The sequence below is a fragment of the Oncorhynchus gorbuscha genome, linkage group LG10 (genome assembly GCF_021184085.1).
Source record: "Oncorhynchus gorbuscha isolate QuinsamMale2020 ecotype Even-year linkage group LG10, OgorEven_v1.0, whole genome shotgun sequence".
In the NCBI taxonomy this organism is placed as follows: domain Eukaryota; kingdom Metazoa; phylum Chordata; class Actinopteri; order Salmoniformes; family Salmonidae; genus Oncorhynchus; species Oncorhynchus gorbuscha.
In genome coordinates, this window is record NC_060182.1 from 87,533,852 (window position 1) to 87,552,718 (window position 18,867).

Genomic DNA, 18,867 nt, shown 5'->3' on the forward strand with positions numbered 1-18,867 from the left:
ACTTTCTTATTTCTAGAGATTCTGGAAACACACAGGACAGAGAATATTTATAAAACAAGTACAAAGAAAAACAATAGTCTGATTTATTTCATAATTCAGGTTACTAGGCTAATGTGTACAACGTTTAGTCTTCACATTATGTTTATACTATAGTAATAAGAAATGTAACACATAGCTCTGATGCAATATCCTGTGCAGTTCCTACCATAGTTCCGACACCAGCGGGTTTGATTCCCGGCGAAATGTGATCCTGCATTTGGCCCTTTAATAGGAATTAGGGATAAACCTAGGGAATGGGGATCCACGTCAAGGAGGCACTGTCTCCTGACCTCTCTCTACGAGCACGAGAGACACGGGGAACCGGAGTTATACAGGACGATACTACAGCATGAAACGTTGACAGAAGAGGAATAGTAGGAACAGGCTACAGTCAGAAAGTTAATGAGAATAGCAGCCGAGAGCCGTGATGTGATTTACCGGGCCACTTTACTACGCGAGGAAAGAGCGAGAGAGAGAGACTACAACATCACAAGGTAAGAGGTATTTGAAATAGTTCCGCTATAACCAGGAACGCATACGTGTTTTTCTTTTTCAGATTGTAGCCTAGGCTAATAGTCCTCCGCTTTGATTTGTGTCATCACAGGGACATTGGCTAGTTATTATGATTATTCTCTAGCCTACAGTATGTAGTCTGCTAAGAGAAGTGCAACGCGAGTCTAGGATTGGAGCTGGATGAGTTTACGATTGAAACCACATTGCTTATTTGCTGTCGGCGTTTTTTCACGGTGGCGTCTAGTCCATTGAGTTGTGACCAGTAATGCGGGTGAAATGTAGACCTTTCCTTGCTAAACCAGAAGAAGAAATAAAGAAGATGTGTTGCAAACTGTTATCTGAAACAGAAATGTCATTGGATCGGATGACCTCAAAGTGATAAACCTTTCAACTTTTTTTGAGGGGGGGAGGGGGGGGGGCGTGCAACTCGCCCCAGCTGCCTGGCTGTAATCACATCCATTATAATGCTGATACAAATGGATAAACAGCCCAGGTGTTATCTAAGGGCACTCTGTTGAGTGTTGGGAATTCAGCTGTTGCAGCCAGCTGAATTGGAACGTGGTGCATTTTTAAAAACATTTTTAAATGTAACCTATATTTACCTAGGCATGTCAGTTAAGAACACATTTACAATGACAGCCTAATACTGTAGCATCTATTTGATGTGAGTTGTAAATCATAGGGTTTTAGTTATGACATGGGTCATAAACCAAACCATGATGATATATATATTTTTTATATTTTTTATTTAACCTTTATTTAACTAGGCAAGTCAGTTAAGAATTAGAATAAAACGTAATACAATGATTTACAATAACGGCCTAGGAACAGTGGGTTAACTGCCTTGTTCAGAACAACAGATTTTTCTCTTGTCAGCTCAGGGATTCAATCTTGCAACCTTTCGGTTACTGGCCCAACGCTCTGACCACTAAGCTACCTGCCCGTCTGCCCTCTTTTTCTTTCCAAGCTAGTTCTGAATACCCAATGCCAAACTCTAAATATGTATTCTACAGCCCCTACAGACAGAATCCAAAAACATTGCAGATTTGCAGTTATAGGCCAATTCAGAATTATGCAGTCTGTTTATTGGAGTTTTGAAAATATCAAACAAAATCTAACTGTATTTGTCACATGCACAGAACACAACAGATGTAGACCTTCCAGTGAAATGCTTACAAGCCCTTAACCAACAATACTTTAAGAAGTTTTAAGAAAAAACAAGTGTTAAGTAAAAAATAGATATGTAAAAAATAGAAAATAAAAGTAACAAATAATTAAACTGCAGCAGTAAAATAACAATAGCAAGGCTATATACAGGGGGTATCGGTACAGAATCAATGATACAGGGTCAATGTGGAGGCTATATACAGGGGGTACCTGTACAGAGTCAATGTGGAGACTATATACAGGGGGTACCGGTACAGAGTCAATGTGGAGGCTATATACAGGGGGTACCAGTACAGAGTCAATGTGGAGGCTATATACAGGGGGTACCGGAACAGAGTCAATGTGGAGGCTATATACAGGGGGTACCTGTACAGAGTCAATGTGGAGGCTATATACAGGGGGTACCGGAACAGAGTCAATGTGGAGGCTATATACAGGGGGTACCGGAACAGAGTCAATGTGGAGGCTATATACAGGGGGTACCTGTACAGAGTCAATGTGGAGGCTATATACAGGGGGTACCTGTACAGAGTCAATGTGGAGGCTATATACAGGGGGTACCGGAACAGAGTCAATGTGGAGGCTATATACAGGGGGTACCGGTACAGAGTCAATGTGGAGGCTATATACAGGGGGTACCGGTACAGAGTCAATGTGGAGGCTATATACAGGGGGTACCGGTACAGAGTCAATGTGCGGGGGCACCGGTTAGTTGAGGTAATGGAGGTAATATGTACATGAAGAGTTAAAGTGACTGTGTATAGATAATAAACAGAGAGTAGCAGCGTAAAAGAGGGGTCTGGGTAGCCCTTTGATGTTGAGCTTTTGATAGATGCATGTGCTCCTACACTGTTAGGATAAAAAGGTGCTATCTAGAACCTAAAAGGGTTCTTCGACTGTCCCCATAGGAGAAACATTTGAAAAAACCTTTTTGTTTTACATGTACCTGGAACCAAAAAGAGTTCTACCTGGAACCAAAAAGGGTTTTACCTGGAACCAAAAAGAGTGCTCCTATGGGGACAGCTGAAGAACCCTTTTGGAAGCCTTATTTTCTGAGAGTGTATAGGTCTCTCTTTACCGTCTGGCGAAGCTGTGGATTAGATTTGTACTAGAGGGTAACACACGTTCCCCACAGCACAGTCCTGCTCTCTCATCTCCTGTTGCATTGTTGAGGCGAGACAGGTCTGTGTGTGTGTGTGTGTGTGTGTGTGTGTGTGTGTGTGTGTGTGTGTGTGTGTGTGTGTGTGTGTGTGTGTGTGTGTGTGTGTGTGTGTGTGTGTGTGTGTGTGTGTGTGTGTGTGTGTGTGTGTGTGTGTGTGTGTGTGTGTAGTGATGGGATAGTATGTTTACACCTCAGCACTGAGGAATGTCCTGGTCTGTATTTACGGTAGAGACTGATAATGAGTGTGGTCAGTTTACAGAGAGCCTGTCATTAGACTACCCTGTCTGCACACTCAGCTTCCACTAGAGGTAGAGAGGAGAGGAGGAGAGAAGAGGGGAGGAGAAGAGAGGAGAAGAGAGGGGGAGAGGAGAGAGGAAATGAAAGGTGGAGGAGAGGAGAGAAGAGGGGACAAGAGGAGGAGACAGGAGAGGAAGATAGGTGGTCCTACCCTGGCTACAGCTGTTATAGACCCTTGGCCTGCTTAATGTGTATTCATGTATATTTATAACTACAGACATAGTAGGTGTTTGGACAATCTTTTGCATCACAAGTGTGTTACTCCACAGTTAATACAAATAAATAACTGATGTAATTATGTTACACCAGGTATTTGTCACGGTTGTCGTAAGAACGGGACCAAGGCGCAGCGGATGTTGAGTTTCACATATTTATTTCCAAGTGAAACTTCAGCAAAACAAAAATATACCAATAAACAAACAACTAAACATGACTACGTGGTGCACATGCACAAACACAAAACAATATCCCACAAACACAGGTGGGAAAAATAGCTACATAAATATGATCCCCAATTAGAGGCAACGATTACCAGCTGCCTCTAATTGGGAATCATACAAAACACCAACATAGAAAATATAAACTAGAACACAACATAGGAATAATAAACTAGAATAACCCCTAGTCACACCCTGATCTACTACACCATAGAGAAACAAGGGCTCTCTATGGTCAGGGCGTGACACTATTTATGCACAGGTAGTTACATTGTACTTGTCATTGTGAGAAGTTGTACGTGCTCTATACAACAATACTGAATGAACACTTATTTTAACTTAATATAATACATCAATAAAATAAATGTAGCCTCAAATAAATAATGAAACATGTTCAATTTGGTTTAAATAATGCAAAAACATGAAAGTAATATGTGCCAATATGCAATATGTGCCATGTATGTGCCATGTAAACATGTGTGCCATGTAAAATATGTGCCATGTAATATATGTGCCATGTAAAAAAGCTAACGTTTAAGTTCCTTGCTCAGAACATGAGAACATATGAAAGTTGGTGGTTCCTTTTAATATGAGACTTCAATATTCCAAGGTAAGAGGTTTTAGGTTGTATTTAATATAGTATTTATAGGACTATTTCTCTCTCTACTATTTGTATTTCATTTACCTTTGACTATTGGATGTTCTTATAGGCACTACAGTATTGCCAGTGTAACAGTATAGCTTCCGTTCCTCTCCTCGCCCCTACCTGGGCTCGAACCAGCAGTCACATTCGAAGCATCAACACTTAGAAGCCACATTGTCTGAAATCTTTAGCCAGTGAGGTAGACTCCATAACACATGTAAACCTTTGTAGGTATCTCAGGTATCTGAGATGATTGCCACACATTTCAGTCAATAGCCATTGTCCTGGACCCAGTGGTATTCAGAGTAATGAGTCAGTGGTATTCAGAGTAATGAGTCAGTGTAGTCCATATGTATATTTGATATATATCTTGGATCCAGCCAGCTGCTTGTGTTTTCTCTGGCCTACGGTGTTTCAAGGTATTCCTGCTGGAGGAGAAGGGAGCAGATTTTTGAAGGAAGACCCAGGCTCCCTAAAGCCAGAGGGGAAGGGACCGACCCATGCCCCCCCCCCCCCCTCCCTATTTTAAACAAGCCTGTGGTGCTGAAGGAACTAAAGGAATTGTTCTGGGGAGCATTAGCATTGACATGCTTAAATATTTTGTTTGCACCCAGGTGTCTTAGCTACCCTGACCTGGGCTGACCTGACCTGACCTGGGCTGACCTGACCTGGGCAGACCTGACCTGGGCTGACCTGACCTGACCTGGGCTGACCTGGCCTGACCTGACCTGGGCTGGCCTGACTTGGCCTGACCGGGCCTGACCTGGGCTGGGCTGACCTGGGCTGACCTGACCTGGGCTGGGCTGACCTGGCCTGACCTGGGCTGGGCTGACCTGGGCTGGGCTAACCTGGGCTGACATGGGCTGACATGGGCTGACATGGGCTGGGCTGACCTGGGCTGACCTGGGCTGGGCTGACCTGGGCTGGGCTGACCTGAGCTGGGCTAACCTGGGCTGACATGGGCTGACCTGGGCTGGGCTGACCTGGGCTGGGCTAACCTGGGCTGACATGGGCTGACATGGGCTGGGCTGACCTGGGCTGGGCTGACCTGGGCTGGGCTGACCTGAGCTGGGCTTACCATAGATGGGCTGCTTTGGACTGGTCAGACTGAATAGACTACCATAGCAGCTGATCTAAGCTAGCTACCATAGAAGGGTTGGCCTGGTTTGGCCTTAGTTATCTGAGTATACAGTAACAGGGCTGTGCAAGGCTAGCCTGGCGGGGCCGAGCATGGCTGTCTGCTTTGGGCTGACATCTCCTTCCTCACACCCCCAGTTTGCCTCTGGCTGGCTGGTTCTCCTAAACCTCAAACTCCAGATAGAGAATGGAGCCAGGGTCTGGGCCTTGTGGTCGGCCAGAAGAACCTCTGGATGTATGGCTTCTGTAATTAGCCTGCAAGTTGGTGCTAGCTATTTATGAGCAGGCTAATTGTAGAGAGTACAGAGAGACATGGCTCAGTTATAGCCGCTGGGTCTTTGAGCTTTGGCCGTCTGCTGTACTGCTGCTGACAGTGGAGGACCATGGCTATATCTTTGGCTGGCTGGTAGTTGGTCTGGCTGTCTGGTTGACTGGCTTGCTGGCTGTTTGTCTAGCTGGCTGACGGGCTGGCTGGCTGACTGGTTGGCTGTTTGTGTGGCTAGCTGTTTGTCTGGTTGGCTAGCTGGATAGTTGGGCTGTTTGTCTGGATAGGTGGCTGGCAGTTTGTCTGACTGGCTCGCTGATTGGCTGACAGGATGGCTGTCTGTCTATTTGTCTAGATTGCTGTTTGTCTGGCTGGCTGACTGGTTGGCTGTTTGTGTGGCTAGCTGTTTGTCTGGTCAGCTAGCTGGATAGTTGGGCTGTTTGTCTGGATAGGTGGCTGGCAGTTTGTCTGACTGGCTCGCTGATTGGCTGACTGGATGGCTGTCTGTCTGTTTGTCTAGCTGGCAGTCTGGATGACTGACTGGCTTTCTGTTTGTCTGGCTGGCTGGTTGTCTGGCTAGTTGTTTGTCTGGCTGGCTAGCTGGTTAGTTGACTGACTGGTTGGTTGGTTGGCTGTTTGTCTGTCTGGCTAGCTGGATGGCTGGCTGACTTTTTGGCTTTTTGGCTGTCTGACTGAAAGACTGGCTGTCTGGCTGTTTGTCTAGCTGACAGGCTGTATGACTGACTGACTGGCTTGCTGGCTGTTTATCTGCCTGGCTGACTGTCTTGTCTGTCTAGTCCGTCTGTCTTTAGACACCACTACAACAATTGTAATAGATGAGCTATACATTCACTCTTAGTTACTGTAATCAACTGTCCACCATTGAATTTCCATTTGAGCCTTTGTGAATAAAACATGTGAGAATATCCATCTCGTCTGAGAAAATGACAACTAGTCAATCTCTGATCCCTTTCTCTCAGGTAAAAATAAGTTGAGCGCCCCACATTCAGAGCTCTATCCATTCACTCACTCTCACACATTCTCTTCCCCTGTCTTTGTTTAGCTAGCTAAGCTATAACTCACAAACACAGCCCCCCTCCAGCCTCCACATCCGTGATGGGACTGTCATGCAGAAAGACACTATTGTGCTGGCTTGGATCCTGTTTCACTTCTGCCCTGTAATTAAGAAGGGATTGCCTGGCTGGGCTGGGCTGGGGAAAGCTGTGTTGGGGGCTGGGGTTGGGGATGGGGGTGGGATCCAGGCATTGCATGGCTTGGCTATGCCTCGGCAACCCATAATCCAAAGCTAGGGAGATCTTGATGGGGGACCGATGCTGGGGGTGTGGCACATGGACTGGGTTAGGAGTTATTTGGTTAAAAAGCAGAGCCTGGCCTGCTGTGTGTGTAGTGAGAGAGGAAACATGTATTTAACTGTGTCATCATGAAGTCCTCTCTGAGTGGTGAGTGTTTGTTTTTCTCACATTGTCCCACTGAGTCATGGGAAGTGAAGTGGGGACACTATTAAACACTATTTCCTTTCTAAGATCTTCAAAGGGTTTTTACTTGTTTTCACTTGATAAAAAAAACGTACAAAAACTGACACACGTATTGTAACTTTTTGCTGCTCCTGCTCCTGCTCCTGCTCCTGCTCCTGCTCCTGCTCCTGCTCCTGCTCCTGCTCCTGCTCCTGCTCCGTTCCCGCGGCCTGGCTCCTGCTCTGGCTCCTGCTCTGGCTCCTGCTCCTGCTCCGTTCCCGCGGCCTGGCTCCTGCTCCTGCTCCTGCTCCTGCTCCGTTCCCGCGGCCTGGCTCCTGCTCCTGCTCTGGCTCCTGCTCTGGCTCCTGCTCTGGCTCCTGCTCTAGCTCCTGCTCTGGCTCCTGCTCTGGCTCTGACTGTGTGTGTTGCTCTGCAGGTCCGGGTCAGTCGGTTACCAGGCGACAGGGTCCATCTGTCGGGCAGCGGTGCGGTCAACATGGCAGACGTCTTGGAGAGTGGCAGGGCGGGTGCAGGCTCCGTAGTAGGAGCAGGTAGCGTGGACTGGCAGAAGCGTTGTGTTGCCCTGGAGATGCAGCTGCTCAGGTTTCGTCTGCAGGCGGGGAAGATCCGAGAGCTGCTGGCCGAGAAGGTGAGGGGGGGCATCATGGGTAAAGTAGTACTATCTAAGGGAAAAGTCCCAGCAAACACACAACCTTCACGCAACATTTTTTGAATGTTGACTTGAAGTTGTGGGCATCAACGTCATGTGCTACTTTGTACTGTCTAAGGCAGTGTTTCTTCATCTGGTCCTGGGGACACAAAGAAACACGCATTTCATGTTTTACCTAGCTCTACACACACTAATCAAGTCATTATTATTAGCCCATCTATAATTTAGCCTAAACAACTACCTCTTCCCCTACTGTATTTTTAATTTGTATTTTTCTCCTTTGCACCCCATTATTTCATCTCTACTTTGCACATTCTTCCACTGCAAATCTACCATTCCAGTGTTTTACTTGCTATATTGTATTTACTTTGCCACCATGGCCTTTCTTTTGCCTTTACCTCCCTTATCTCACCTCATTTGCTCACATTGTATATAAGGTCCAAAGGTAAGAACTGTAGTGCAAATCTATTTTAGCATCACAAATCATAAAGATTTGGGATTAAGTTTTCCACACATGGAGCAGCCTTGCCACTGTGTGTTTTGACCTACATTGATTTGGTGTGCATGAATGAACTGTATTGCGTTATTCACCGTTTTACATCCAACAGACCCACGTGGTGTGGGAACTGGTTATGCTATGGTGATAATTCTCTGTGCTGATCTAGTAGAACAGTCAGCTGGTTTAGGAAGAGTAGGCTGGTTTAATAGAACAGTAGGCTGGTTTAATTGAAAAATAGGCTGGTTTAATAGAACAGTAGGCTGGTTTAGAAACAGTAGGCTGGTTTAGTAGAAGGGTCAGCTGGTTTAGGAACAGTAGGCTGGTTTAGTAGACCAGTAGGCTGGTTTAATAGAACAGTAGGCTGGTTTAGGAACAGTAGGCTGGTTTAGTAGAACAGTAGGCTGGTTTAATAGAACAGTATGCGGGTTTAGGAACAGTAGGGTGGTTTAGAAACAGTAGGCTGGTTTAGGAACAGTAAGCTGGTTTAGGAACAGTAAGCTGGTTTAGTAGAACAGTAGACTGGTTTAATAGAACAGTTGTCTGGTTTAGTAGACCAGTGGACTGGTTTAGTAGAACAGTAGTCTGGTTTAGTAGACCAGTGGACTGGTTTAGTAGAACAGTAGGCTGGTTTAGTAGACCAGTAGACTGGTTTAGTAGAACAGTCGGCTGGTTTAGGAACAGTAGTCTGGTTTAGTAGAACAGTCGGCTGGTTTAGGAACAGTAGGCTGGTTTAGTTGACCAGTAGGCTGGTTTAATAGAACAGTAGGCTGGTTTAGGAACAGTAGGCTGGTTTAGTAGAACAGTAGGCTGGTTTAATAGAACAGTAGGCTGGTTTAGGAACAGTAGGATGTTTAGAAACAGTAGGCTGGTTTAGAAACAGTATGCTGGTTTAGGAATAGTAGGGTGGTTTAGAAACAGTAGGCCGGTTTAGGAACAGTAGGCTGGTTTAGGAACAGTAGTCTGGTTTAGTAGAACAGTAGACTGGTTTAATAGAACAGTTGTCTGGTTTAGTAGACCAGTGGACTGGTTTAGTAGAGCAGTAGGCTGGTTTAGTAGACCAGTAGGCTGGTTTAGTAGAACAGTAGGCTGGTTTAATAGAACAGTAGGCTGGTTTAATAGAACAGTAGGCTGGTTTAGTAGAACAGTAGGCTGGTTTAGTAGAACAGTAGGCTGGTTTAGGAACAGTAGGCCGGTTTAGGAACAGTAGACTGGTTTAGGAACAGTAGGCTGGTTTAGGAACAGTAGGCTGGTTTAGGAACAGTAAGCTGGTTTAGGAACAGTAGACTGGTTTAGTAGAACAGTCGGCTGGTTTAGGAACAGTAGGCTGGTTTAGGAACAGTAGGCTGGTTTAGTAGAACAGTAGGCTGGTTTAGGAACAGTAGGCTGGTTTAGGAACAGTAGGCCGGTTTAGGAACAGTAGACTGGTTTAGGAACAGTAGGCTGGTTTAGTAGAACAGTAGGCTGGTTTAGGAACAGTAGGCTGGTTTAGGAACAGTAGGCCGGTTTAGGAACAGTAGACTGGTTTAGGAACAGTAGGCTGGTTTAGTAGAACAGTAGGCTGGTTTAGGAACAGTAGGCTGGTTTAGGAACAGTAGGCTGGTTTAGGAACAGTAGGCTGGTTTAGGAAGAGTAAGCTGGTTTAGGAACAGTAGACTGGTTTAGTAGAACAGTAGGCTGGTTTAGGAACAGTAGGCTGATTTAGGAACAGTAGGCTGGTTTAGGAACAGTAGGCTGGTTTAGTAGAACAGTAGGCTGGTTTAGGAACAGTAGGCCGGTTTAGGAACATCATTTAACTTTGGCTTATTCCACTGACATAAAAGACTACCTGTGAACAGACACCTAAAACCTCCCTCCTCCTATCCGTCTTCTCCTTCCTTTTGTTGTTTCCCCTGTTCTGCTTATAGACTCTGTCAGTCATGCTGCACTGACCTCTGTGTTGCAACAAATGGTTAACTGTCTGGTCCTTGGCAGACAGCCCTGCACTAAAGCAGAGAAACTACTGACTCGTGTGAATGAGTGCCTGAGTGAAAATACAGGTGTGTGTGTGTGTGTGTGTGTGTGTGTGTGTGTGTGTGTGTGTGTGTGTGTGTGTGTGTGTGTGTGTGTGTGTGTGTGTGTGTGTGTGTGTGTGTGTGTGTGTGTGTGTGTGTGTGTGTGTGTGTGTTTCCAGGAACAGCATAGCAACATTTATGAGGGATAATTCTTAGAATGATGAATTGTAAAATGACATTAAAGCTTTCTGTTGGCGTTGTCAGAATGTCATGTTTGTTCCAAAACATTCTAATAATGTTCAGAGTAACGTTGTTAGTAAGCAACCAAATGTCAACCAAATGAAACTCACTTTGTTCAGGGACTGCTTCTTGCTAGCTTCTACATATACAGTTGAATTCGGAAGTTTACATACACCTTAGCCAAATACATTTAAACTCAGTTTTTCACAATTCCTGACATTTAATCCTAGTACAAATTCCCTGTCTTAGGTCAGTTAGGATCACCACTTTATTTTAAGAATGTTAAATGTCAGAATAATAGTAGAGAGAATGATTTCTTTCAGCTTTTACTTCTTTCATCACATTCCCATAAATTGTTTAACTTGGGTCAAACGTATTGCGTAGCCTTCCACAAGCTTCCCACAGTAAGTTGAGTGAATTTTGTCTCATTCCTCCAGACAGAGCTGGTGTAACTGAGTCAGGATTGTAGGCCTCCTTGCTCGCACACACCTTTTCAGTTCTGGCCACAAATATCTATAGGATTGAGGTCAGGGCTTTGTGATGGCCGCTCCAATACCTTGACTTTGTTGTCCTTAAGCCATTTTGCAACAACTATGGAAGTATGCTTGGGGTCATTGTCCATTTGAATGACCCATTTGCGACCAAGCTTTAACTTCCTGACTGATGTCTTGAGATTTTGCTTCAATATATCCACGCAATATTCCTACCTCATCTATTTTTTGAAGTGCACCAGTCCCTCCTGCAGCAAAGCACCCCCACAACATGATGCTGCCACCCCCATCCTTCACGGATGGGATGGTGTTCTTCGGCTTGTAATCCTCCCCCTTTTTCCTCTGAATATAACAATGGTCATTATGGTCAAACAGTTCTATGTTTGTTTCATCAGACCAGAGGACATTTCTCCAAAAAGTACGATCTTTGTCCCCATGTGCAGTTGCAAACCGTAGTCCGGCTTTTATAGGTTTTGTAGCAGTGGCTTCTTCCTTGCTGAGCGACCTTTCAGGTTGTGTTGATATAGGACTCGTTTTACTGTGGATATAGATACTTTTGTACCTGTTTCCTCCAGTATCTTCACAAGGTCCTTTGCTGTTGTTCTGGGATTGATTTGCACTTTTTGCACCACAGTACGTTCATCTCTAGGAGACAGAACACGTCTCCTTCCTGAGCGGTATGACGCCTGCGTGGTCCCATCTTGTTTATACTGCGTACTATTGTTTGTACAGACGAACGTGGTACCTTCAGGCATTTGGAAATTGCTCCCAAGGATGAACCAGACTTTTCTTTTGATTTTCCCAGGATGTCAAGCAAAGAGACATTGAGTTTGAAGGTAGGCCTTGAAATACATCCACAGGTACACCTCCAATTGACTCAAATGATGTCAATTAGCCTATCAGAAGCTTCTAAAGCCATGACATCATTTTCTGTATTTCTCCAAGCTGTTTAAAGGCACAGTCAACTTAGTGTATGTAAACTTCTGACCCACTGGAATTGTGATACAAGTGAAATAAGTGAAATAATCTGTCTGTAAACAATTGTTTGAAAAAATACTTGTGTCATGCACAAAGTATATGTCCTAACTGACTTGCCAAAACTATAGTTTGTTAACAATAAATTTGTGAAGTGGTTGAAAAACAAGTATTAATGACTCTAATCTAAGTGTATGTAAACTTCCGATTTCAATTGTATATATTGAGTTTTCACTGCTCATAATAAAACCATCATTATCTTTGCATTGCTTTGGTACGGAGCACTGTCATGGTATAATTAAGCAATAAGGCACGAGGAGGTGTGGTATTTGGCCAATATACCACAGCTAAGGGATGTTCTTATGTACGACGCAACATGGAGTGCCTGGAAACAGCCCTTAGTCGTGGTCATATACCACAAACCCCTGAGGTGCCGTTATTGCTATTATAAACTGGTTACCAATGTAATTAGAGCAGTAAAAATAAATGTTTTGTCATACCCGTGGTGTGTTAGCCAATCAGCATTCAGTGCCTGAACCACCCTGTTTATAATATAGATATAATATAATATAGATATAGGTAATAATATAGATATAATATCTGAACTACAGAGGACCATGTTCTACTAACTGAACTACAGAGGACCATGTTCTACTAACTGAGCTACAGAGGACCATGTTCTACTAACTGAACTACAGAGGACCATGTTCTACTAACTGAACTACAGAGGACCATGTTCTACTAACTGAGCTACAGAGGACCATGTTCTACTAACTGAGCTACAGAGGACCATGTTCTACTAACTGAACTACAGAGGACCATGTTCTACTAACTGAACTACAGAGGACCATGTTCTACTAACTGAGCTACAGAGGACCATGTTCTACTAACTGAGCTACAGAGGACCATGTTCTACTAACTGAGCTACAGAGGACCATGTTCTACTAACTGAACTACAGAGGACCATGTTCTACTAACTGAGCTACAGAGGACCATGTTCTACTAACTGAGCTACAGAGGACCATGTTCTACTAACTGAACTACAGAGGACCATGTTCTACTAACTGAGCTACAGAGGACCATGTTCTACTAACTGAGCTACAGAGGACCATGTTCTACTAACTGAGCTACAGAGGACCATGTTCTACTAACTGAGCTACAGAGGACCATGTTCTACCAACTGAGCTACACAGGACCATGTTCTACTAACTGAGCTACAGAGTACCATGTTCTACTAACTGAGCTACAGAGGACCATGTTCTACTAACTGAGCTACAGAGGACCATGTTCTACTAACTGAACTACAGAGGACCATGTTCTACTAACTGAGCTACAGAGGACCATGTTCTACTAACTGAGCTACAGAGGACCATGTTCTACTAACTGAACTACAGAGGACCATGTTCTACTAACTGAGCTACAGAGGACCATGTTCTACTAACTGAGCTACAGAGGACCATGTTCTACTAACTAAGCTACAGAGGACCATGTTCTACTAACTGAGCTACAGAGGACCATGTTCTACTAACTGAGCTACATAGGACCATGTTCTACTAACTGAGCTACAGAGGACCATGTTCTACTAACTGAGCTACAGAGGACCATGTTCTACTAACTGAACTACAGAGGACCATGTTCTACTAACTGAGCTACAGAGGACCATGTTCTACTAACTGAGCTACAGAGGACCATGTTCTACTAACTAAGCTACAGAGGACCATGTTCTACTAACTGAGCTACATAGGACCATGTTCTACTAACTGAGCTACAGAGGACCATGTTCTACTAACTGAGCTACAGAGGACCATGTTCTACTAACTGAGCTACAGAGGACCATCAAATCAAATCAAATCTAATTTTATTTGTCACATACACCTGGTTAGCAGATGTTAATGCGAGTGTAGCGAAATGCTTGTGCTTCTAGTTCCGACAATGCAGTGATAACCAACAAGTAATCTAACTAACAATTCCAAAACTACTGTCTTATACACAGTGTAAGGGGATAAAGAATATGTACATAAGGATATATGAATGAGTGATGGTACAGAGCAGCATACAGTAGATGGTATCGAGTACAGTATATACATATGAGATGAGTATGTAGACAAAGTAAACAAAGTGGCATAGTTAAAGTGGCTAGTGATACATGTATTACATAAGGATGCAGTCGATGATGTAGAGTACAGTATATACGTATGCATATGAGATGAATAATGTAAGGTAAGTAACATTATATAAGGTAGCATTGTTTAAAGTGGCTAGTGATATATTTACATAATTTCCCATCAATTCCCATTATTAAAGTGGCTGGAGTTGGGTCAGTGTCAATGACAGTGTGTTGGCAGCAGCCACTCAATGTTAGTGGTGGCTGTTTACCAGTCTGATGGCCTTGAGATAGAAGCTGTTTTTCAGTCTCTCGGTCCCAGCTTTGATGCACCTGTACTGACCTCGCCTTCTGGATGATAGCGGGGTGAACAGGCAGTGGTTCGGGTGGTTGATGTCCTTGATGATCTTTATGGCCTTCCTGTAACATCGGGTGGTGTAGGTGTCCTGGAGGGCAGGTAGTTTGCCCCCGGTGATGCGTTGTGCAGACCTCACCACCCTCTGGAGAGCCTTACGGTTGAGGGCGGAGCAGTTGCCATACCAGGCGGTGATACAGCCCGCCAGGATGCTCTCGATTGTGCATCTGTAGAAGTTTGTGAGTGCTTTTGGTGACAAGCCAAATTTTTTCAGCCTCCTAAGGTTGAAGAGGCGCTGCTGCGCCTTCTTCACGACGCTGTCAGTGTGAGTGGACCAATTCAGTTTGTCTGTGATGTGTATGCCGAGGAACTTAAAACTTTCTACCCTCTCCACTACTGTTCCATCGATGGGATAGGGCGGTGTTCCCTCTGCTGTTTCCTGAAGTCCACAATCATCTCCTTAGTTTTGTTGACGTTGAGTGTGAGGTTATTTTCCTGACACCACACTCCGAGGGCCCTCACCTCCTCCCTGTAGGCCGTCTCGTCGTTGTTGGTAATCAAGCCTACCACTGTTGTGTCGTCCGCAAACTTGATGATTGAGTTGGAGGCGTGCGTGGCCACGCAGTCGTGGGTGAACAGGGAGTACAGGAGAGGGCTCAGAACGCACCCTTGTGGGGCCCCCGTGTTGAGGATCAGCGGGGAGGAGATGTTGTTGCCTACCCTCACCACCTGGGGGCGGCCCGTCAGGAAGTCCAGTACCCAGTTGCACAGGGCGGGGTCGAGACCCAGGGTCTCGGGCTTGATGACGAGCTTGGAGGGTACTATGGTGTTGAATGCCGAGCTGTAGTCCATGAACAGCATTCTCACATAGGTATTCCTCTTGTCCAGGTGGGTTAGGGCAGTGTGCAGTGTGGTTGAGATTGCATCGTCTGTAGACCTATTTGGGCGGTAAGCAAATTGGAGTGGGTCTAGGGTGTCAGGTAGCGTGGAGGTGATATGGTCCTTGACTAGTCTCTCAAAGCACTTCATGATGACGGAAGTGAGTGCTACGGGGCGGTAGTCGTTTAGCTCAGTTACCTTAGCTTTCTTGGGAACAGGAACAATGGTGGCCCTCTTGAAGCATGTGGGAACAGCATCCCTATACCAGCAGACTGGTATAGGGATTGATTGAATATGTCCGTAAACACACCGGCCAGCTGGTCTGCGCATGCTCTAAGGGCGCGTCTGGGGATGCCGTCTGGGCCTGCAGCCTTGCGAGGGTTAACACGTTTAAATGTCTTACTCACCTCGGCTGCAGTGAAGGAGAGACCGCATGTTTTCGTTGCAGGCCGTGTCAGTGGCACTGTGTTGTCCTCAAAGCAGGCAAAAAAGTTATTTAGTCTGCCTGGGAGCAAGACATCCTGGTCCGTGACTGGGCTGGGTTTCTTCTTGTAGTCCGTGATTGACTGTAGACCCTGCCACATGCCTCTTGTGTCTGAGCCGTTGAATTGAGATTCCACTTTGTCTCTGTACTGACGCTTAGCTTGTTTAATAGCCTTGCGGAGGGAATAGCTGCACTCTTTGTATTCGGTCATGTTGCCAGACACCTTGCCCTGATTAAAAGCAGTGGTTCGCGCTTTCAGTTTCACGCAAATGCTGCCATCAATCCACGGTTTCTGGTTAGTGAATGTTTTTATCATTGCTATGGGAACGACATCTTCGACGCACGTTCTAATGAACTAGCACACCGAATCAGCGTATTCGTCAATATTTTTATCTGACGCAATACGAAACATGTCCCAGTCCACGTGATGGAAGCAGTCTTGGAGTGTATAGTCAGCTTGGTCTGACCAGCGTTGGACAGACCTTAGCGTGGGAGCCTCTTGTTTTAGTTTCTGCCTGTAGGCAGGGATCAACAAAATGGAGTCGTGGTCAGCTTTTCCGAAAGGGGGGCGGGGCAGGGCCTTATATGCGTCGCGGAAGTTAGAGTAACAATGATCCAAGGTTTTACCACCCCTGGTTGCGCAATCGATATGCTGATAAAATTTAGAGAGTCTTGTTTTCAGATTAGCTTTGTTAAAATCCCCAGCTACAATGAATGCATGTTATGCAGGTGAGTGAGGACCCAAAAGCGGTTTAACAGAAACAGAGTCTTTTAATGTCCAAACACAGGGAAGACATATATCCTCTTCAGATGTATCGATTGACAAAATAGACAACCCGCAGAGAGGGCGACAAATAAATCATAAAGTCTTCTGATCTTTACAGGAGAGTCCCCTTCTAGCAGCAGAGGAGAATAGCAGGGTTAGCGGCAACAGACTGCTGGTCTCTCCGGGTAGGCGCGGGTTGTAGAGGACAGAGGTACCTGATCACACGTAGCATCTGATGAAGAGGCAGATTACGACAGGACGGGACAAGGGTGAAGCAAACGAGAATCTGACAAAGACAGAAGCAGAAACAGAGAGAGAAATAGAGACCTAATCAGAGGGAAAAAAGGGAACAGGTGGGAGAGAGTAAACTAGGTAGTTAGAGGAGATGAGGAACAGCTGGGGGAAGGAAAGGAAGAGAAGGTAACCTAATACGACCAGCAGGGGGAAACGAAGTGAAGAGAAAGAACAGGAACAAGACATAACATGACAAGGAGGATGCTTAGCTGCCTGTGTATTATTGCTAGCTGCATTTTCAGGTTGAACAACTCAGAGTTGTCAGATATTAGTATGTTTATTTCGTTATTTCTTTATTTGGATCCCTATTAGCTTTTGCAGAAGTATCAGGTACTCTTCCTGGGTCACACAAAAAAACACAAAACATGACAAGTAACAAAACACTGATCGGCAGTGCAACAAAACAATGTGTGTTAGAGTGTCTGTGTGTTAGATTGTCTGTGTGTTAGAGTGTCTGTGTGTTAGTGTCTGTGTGTTAGAGTGTCTGTGTGTTAGAGTGTCTGTGTGTTAGAGTGTCTGTGTGTTAGGGTGTCTGTTTGATGGTGTGTCTGTGTGTTAGAGATTGTCTGTGTGTTAGAGTGTCTGTGTGTTATTGTCTGTGGGTGTCTGTGTGTTAGATGTGTTAGAGTGTCTGTGTGTTTGTCTGTGTGTTAGAGTGTCTGTGTGTTAGATTGTCTGTGTGTTAGAGTGTCTGTGTGTTAGTGTCTGTGTGTTAGATTGTCTGTGTGTTAGTGTCTGTGTGTTAGAGTGTCTGTGTGTTAGAGTGTCTGTGTGTTAGGGTGTCTGTTTGATGGTGTGTCTGTGTGTTAGTGTGTCTGTGTGTTAGAGTCTCTGTGTGTTAGAGTGTCTGTGTGTTAGTGTGTCTGTGTGTTAGTGTGTCTGTGTGTTAGAGTGTCTGTGTGTTAGAGCGTCTGTGTGTCTGTGTGTTAGTGCGTCTGTGTGTTAGAGTGTCTGTTAGTGTGTCTGTTTGTTAGAGTCTCTGTGTGTTAGAGTGTCTGTGTGTTAGTGTGTCTGTGTGTTAGAGTGTCTGTGTGTTAGAGCGTCTGTGTGTCTGTGTGTTAGTGCGTCTGTGTGTTAGAGTGTCTGTTAGTGTGTCTGTTTGTTAGAGTGTCTGTGTGTTAGTGTGTCTGTTTTATGGTGTGTCTGTTTGATGGTGTGTCTGTGTGTCTGTGTGTTTCTCCTCACAGTCCTCGCTGTTTCATGAGATGTTGTTTAATCTTTTTTTAAAGGTAATTTTACTCTTTGAGTAATAGGAGATGGTAGGAAGTTCCATGTGATTATGGCTCTGTATAAAACTGTTTGTTGCCATGAATTAGTTCTGGACTTGGGGACTGTGAAGAGACCCCATGTGGCATGTCTTGTGGGGTATGTATGGGTGTCTGAGCTGAATGTTATTTAATTGTGTAGACAATTTTGAATTTTCATCACAGTAATATTTCTCATGGCAGCTAGAAGTGAAGCAGTTAAAGGGAAACGTCACGATTTTATCTACTTTCCCAGAGTCAGATGAACTTGTGGATACCATTTGCATGGCACTGTGTATGAAGGAAGGTAGAGGTCGTTTTGCGCAGTGGCTATGGTATCTGCTAGCATGCTAGGAGATACCATAGACTTCCAGTGATTTTGCTAAAGCTAGCACGCCTTATCCCTTTAATATTTCATTAACCCTAGACCAAGAAAGACTGGCATGCATGTTGTTGATGTTAGTTCAGTATGTGTAGTTAAGGGTAAGGCATACTGTGCTGTTTTGAGCCAGCTACAGCTTTGCTAGGTCTTTCTTTGCTGCACTTGACCAAATTACCGGACGGTAATCAAGATGGGACAAGACCCTTAATAACTAGTACAGTTGATGTTTGTGTCAAAAAAGCAGAACATATTTTTATAACAGACACACCCCTCCCCATCTTCACAACAACTTTGTCAGTATGATTTCATTTTGATACTGTAGTTGACCATCCAATGTTATATCTAGGAGTTGAGATTC

General features: G+C 44.8%; 1 protein-coding gene across 3 annotated transcripts in view; it reads left to right on the plus strand.

Moving 5' to 3' along the window:
- Positions 1-216: 216 nt before the first annotated feature.
- LOC124046678 (pleckstrin homology domain-containing family H member 1-like) overlaps positions 217-18,867 on the plus strand; it is a 77,134-nt gene continuing 58,483 nt past the window's right edge. For 2 of the 3 annotated variants that reach the window (XR_006841042.1, XM_046367319.1), the window contains exons 1-2: positions 217-533; positions 7,572-7,784. Coding sequence is in view for 2 of the 3 variants with exons in the window: in XM_046367319.1 (XP_046223275.1) it covers positions 7,632-7,784 (153 nt within the window). In the remaining variant the exon portion in view is untranslated. Of the gene's footprint in view, positions 534-7,523; positions 7,785-18,867 lie in introns of those variants that run through there. The other variant, XM_046367321.1, reaches the window with a different exon arrangement.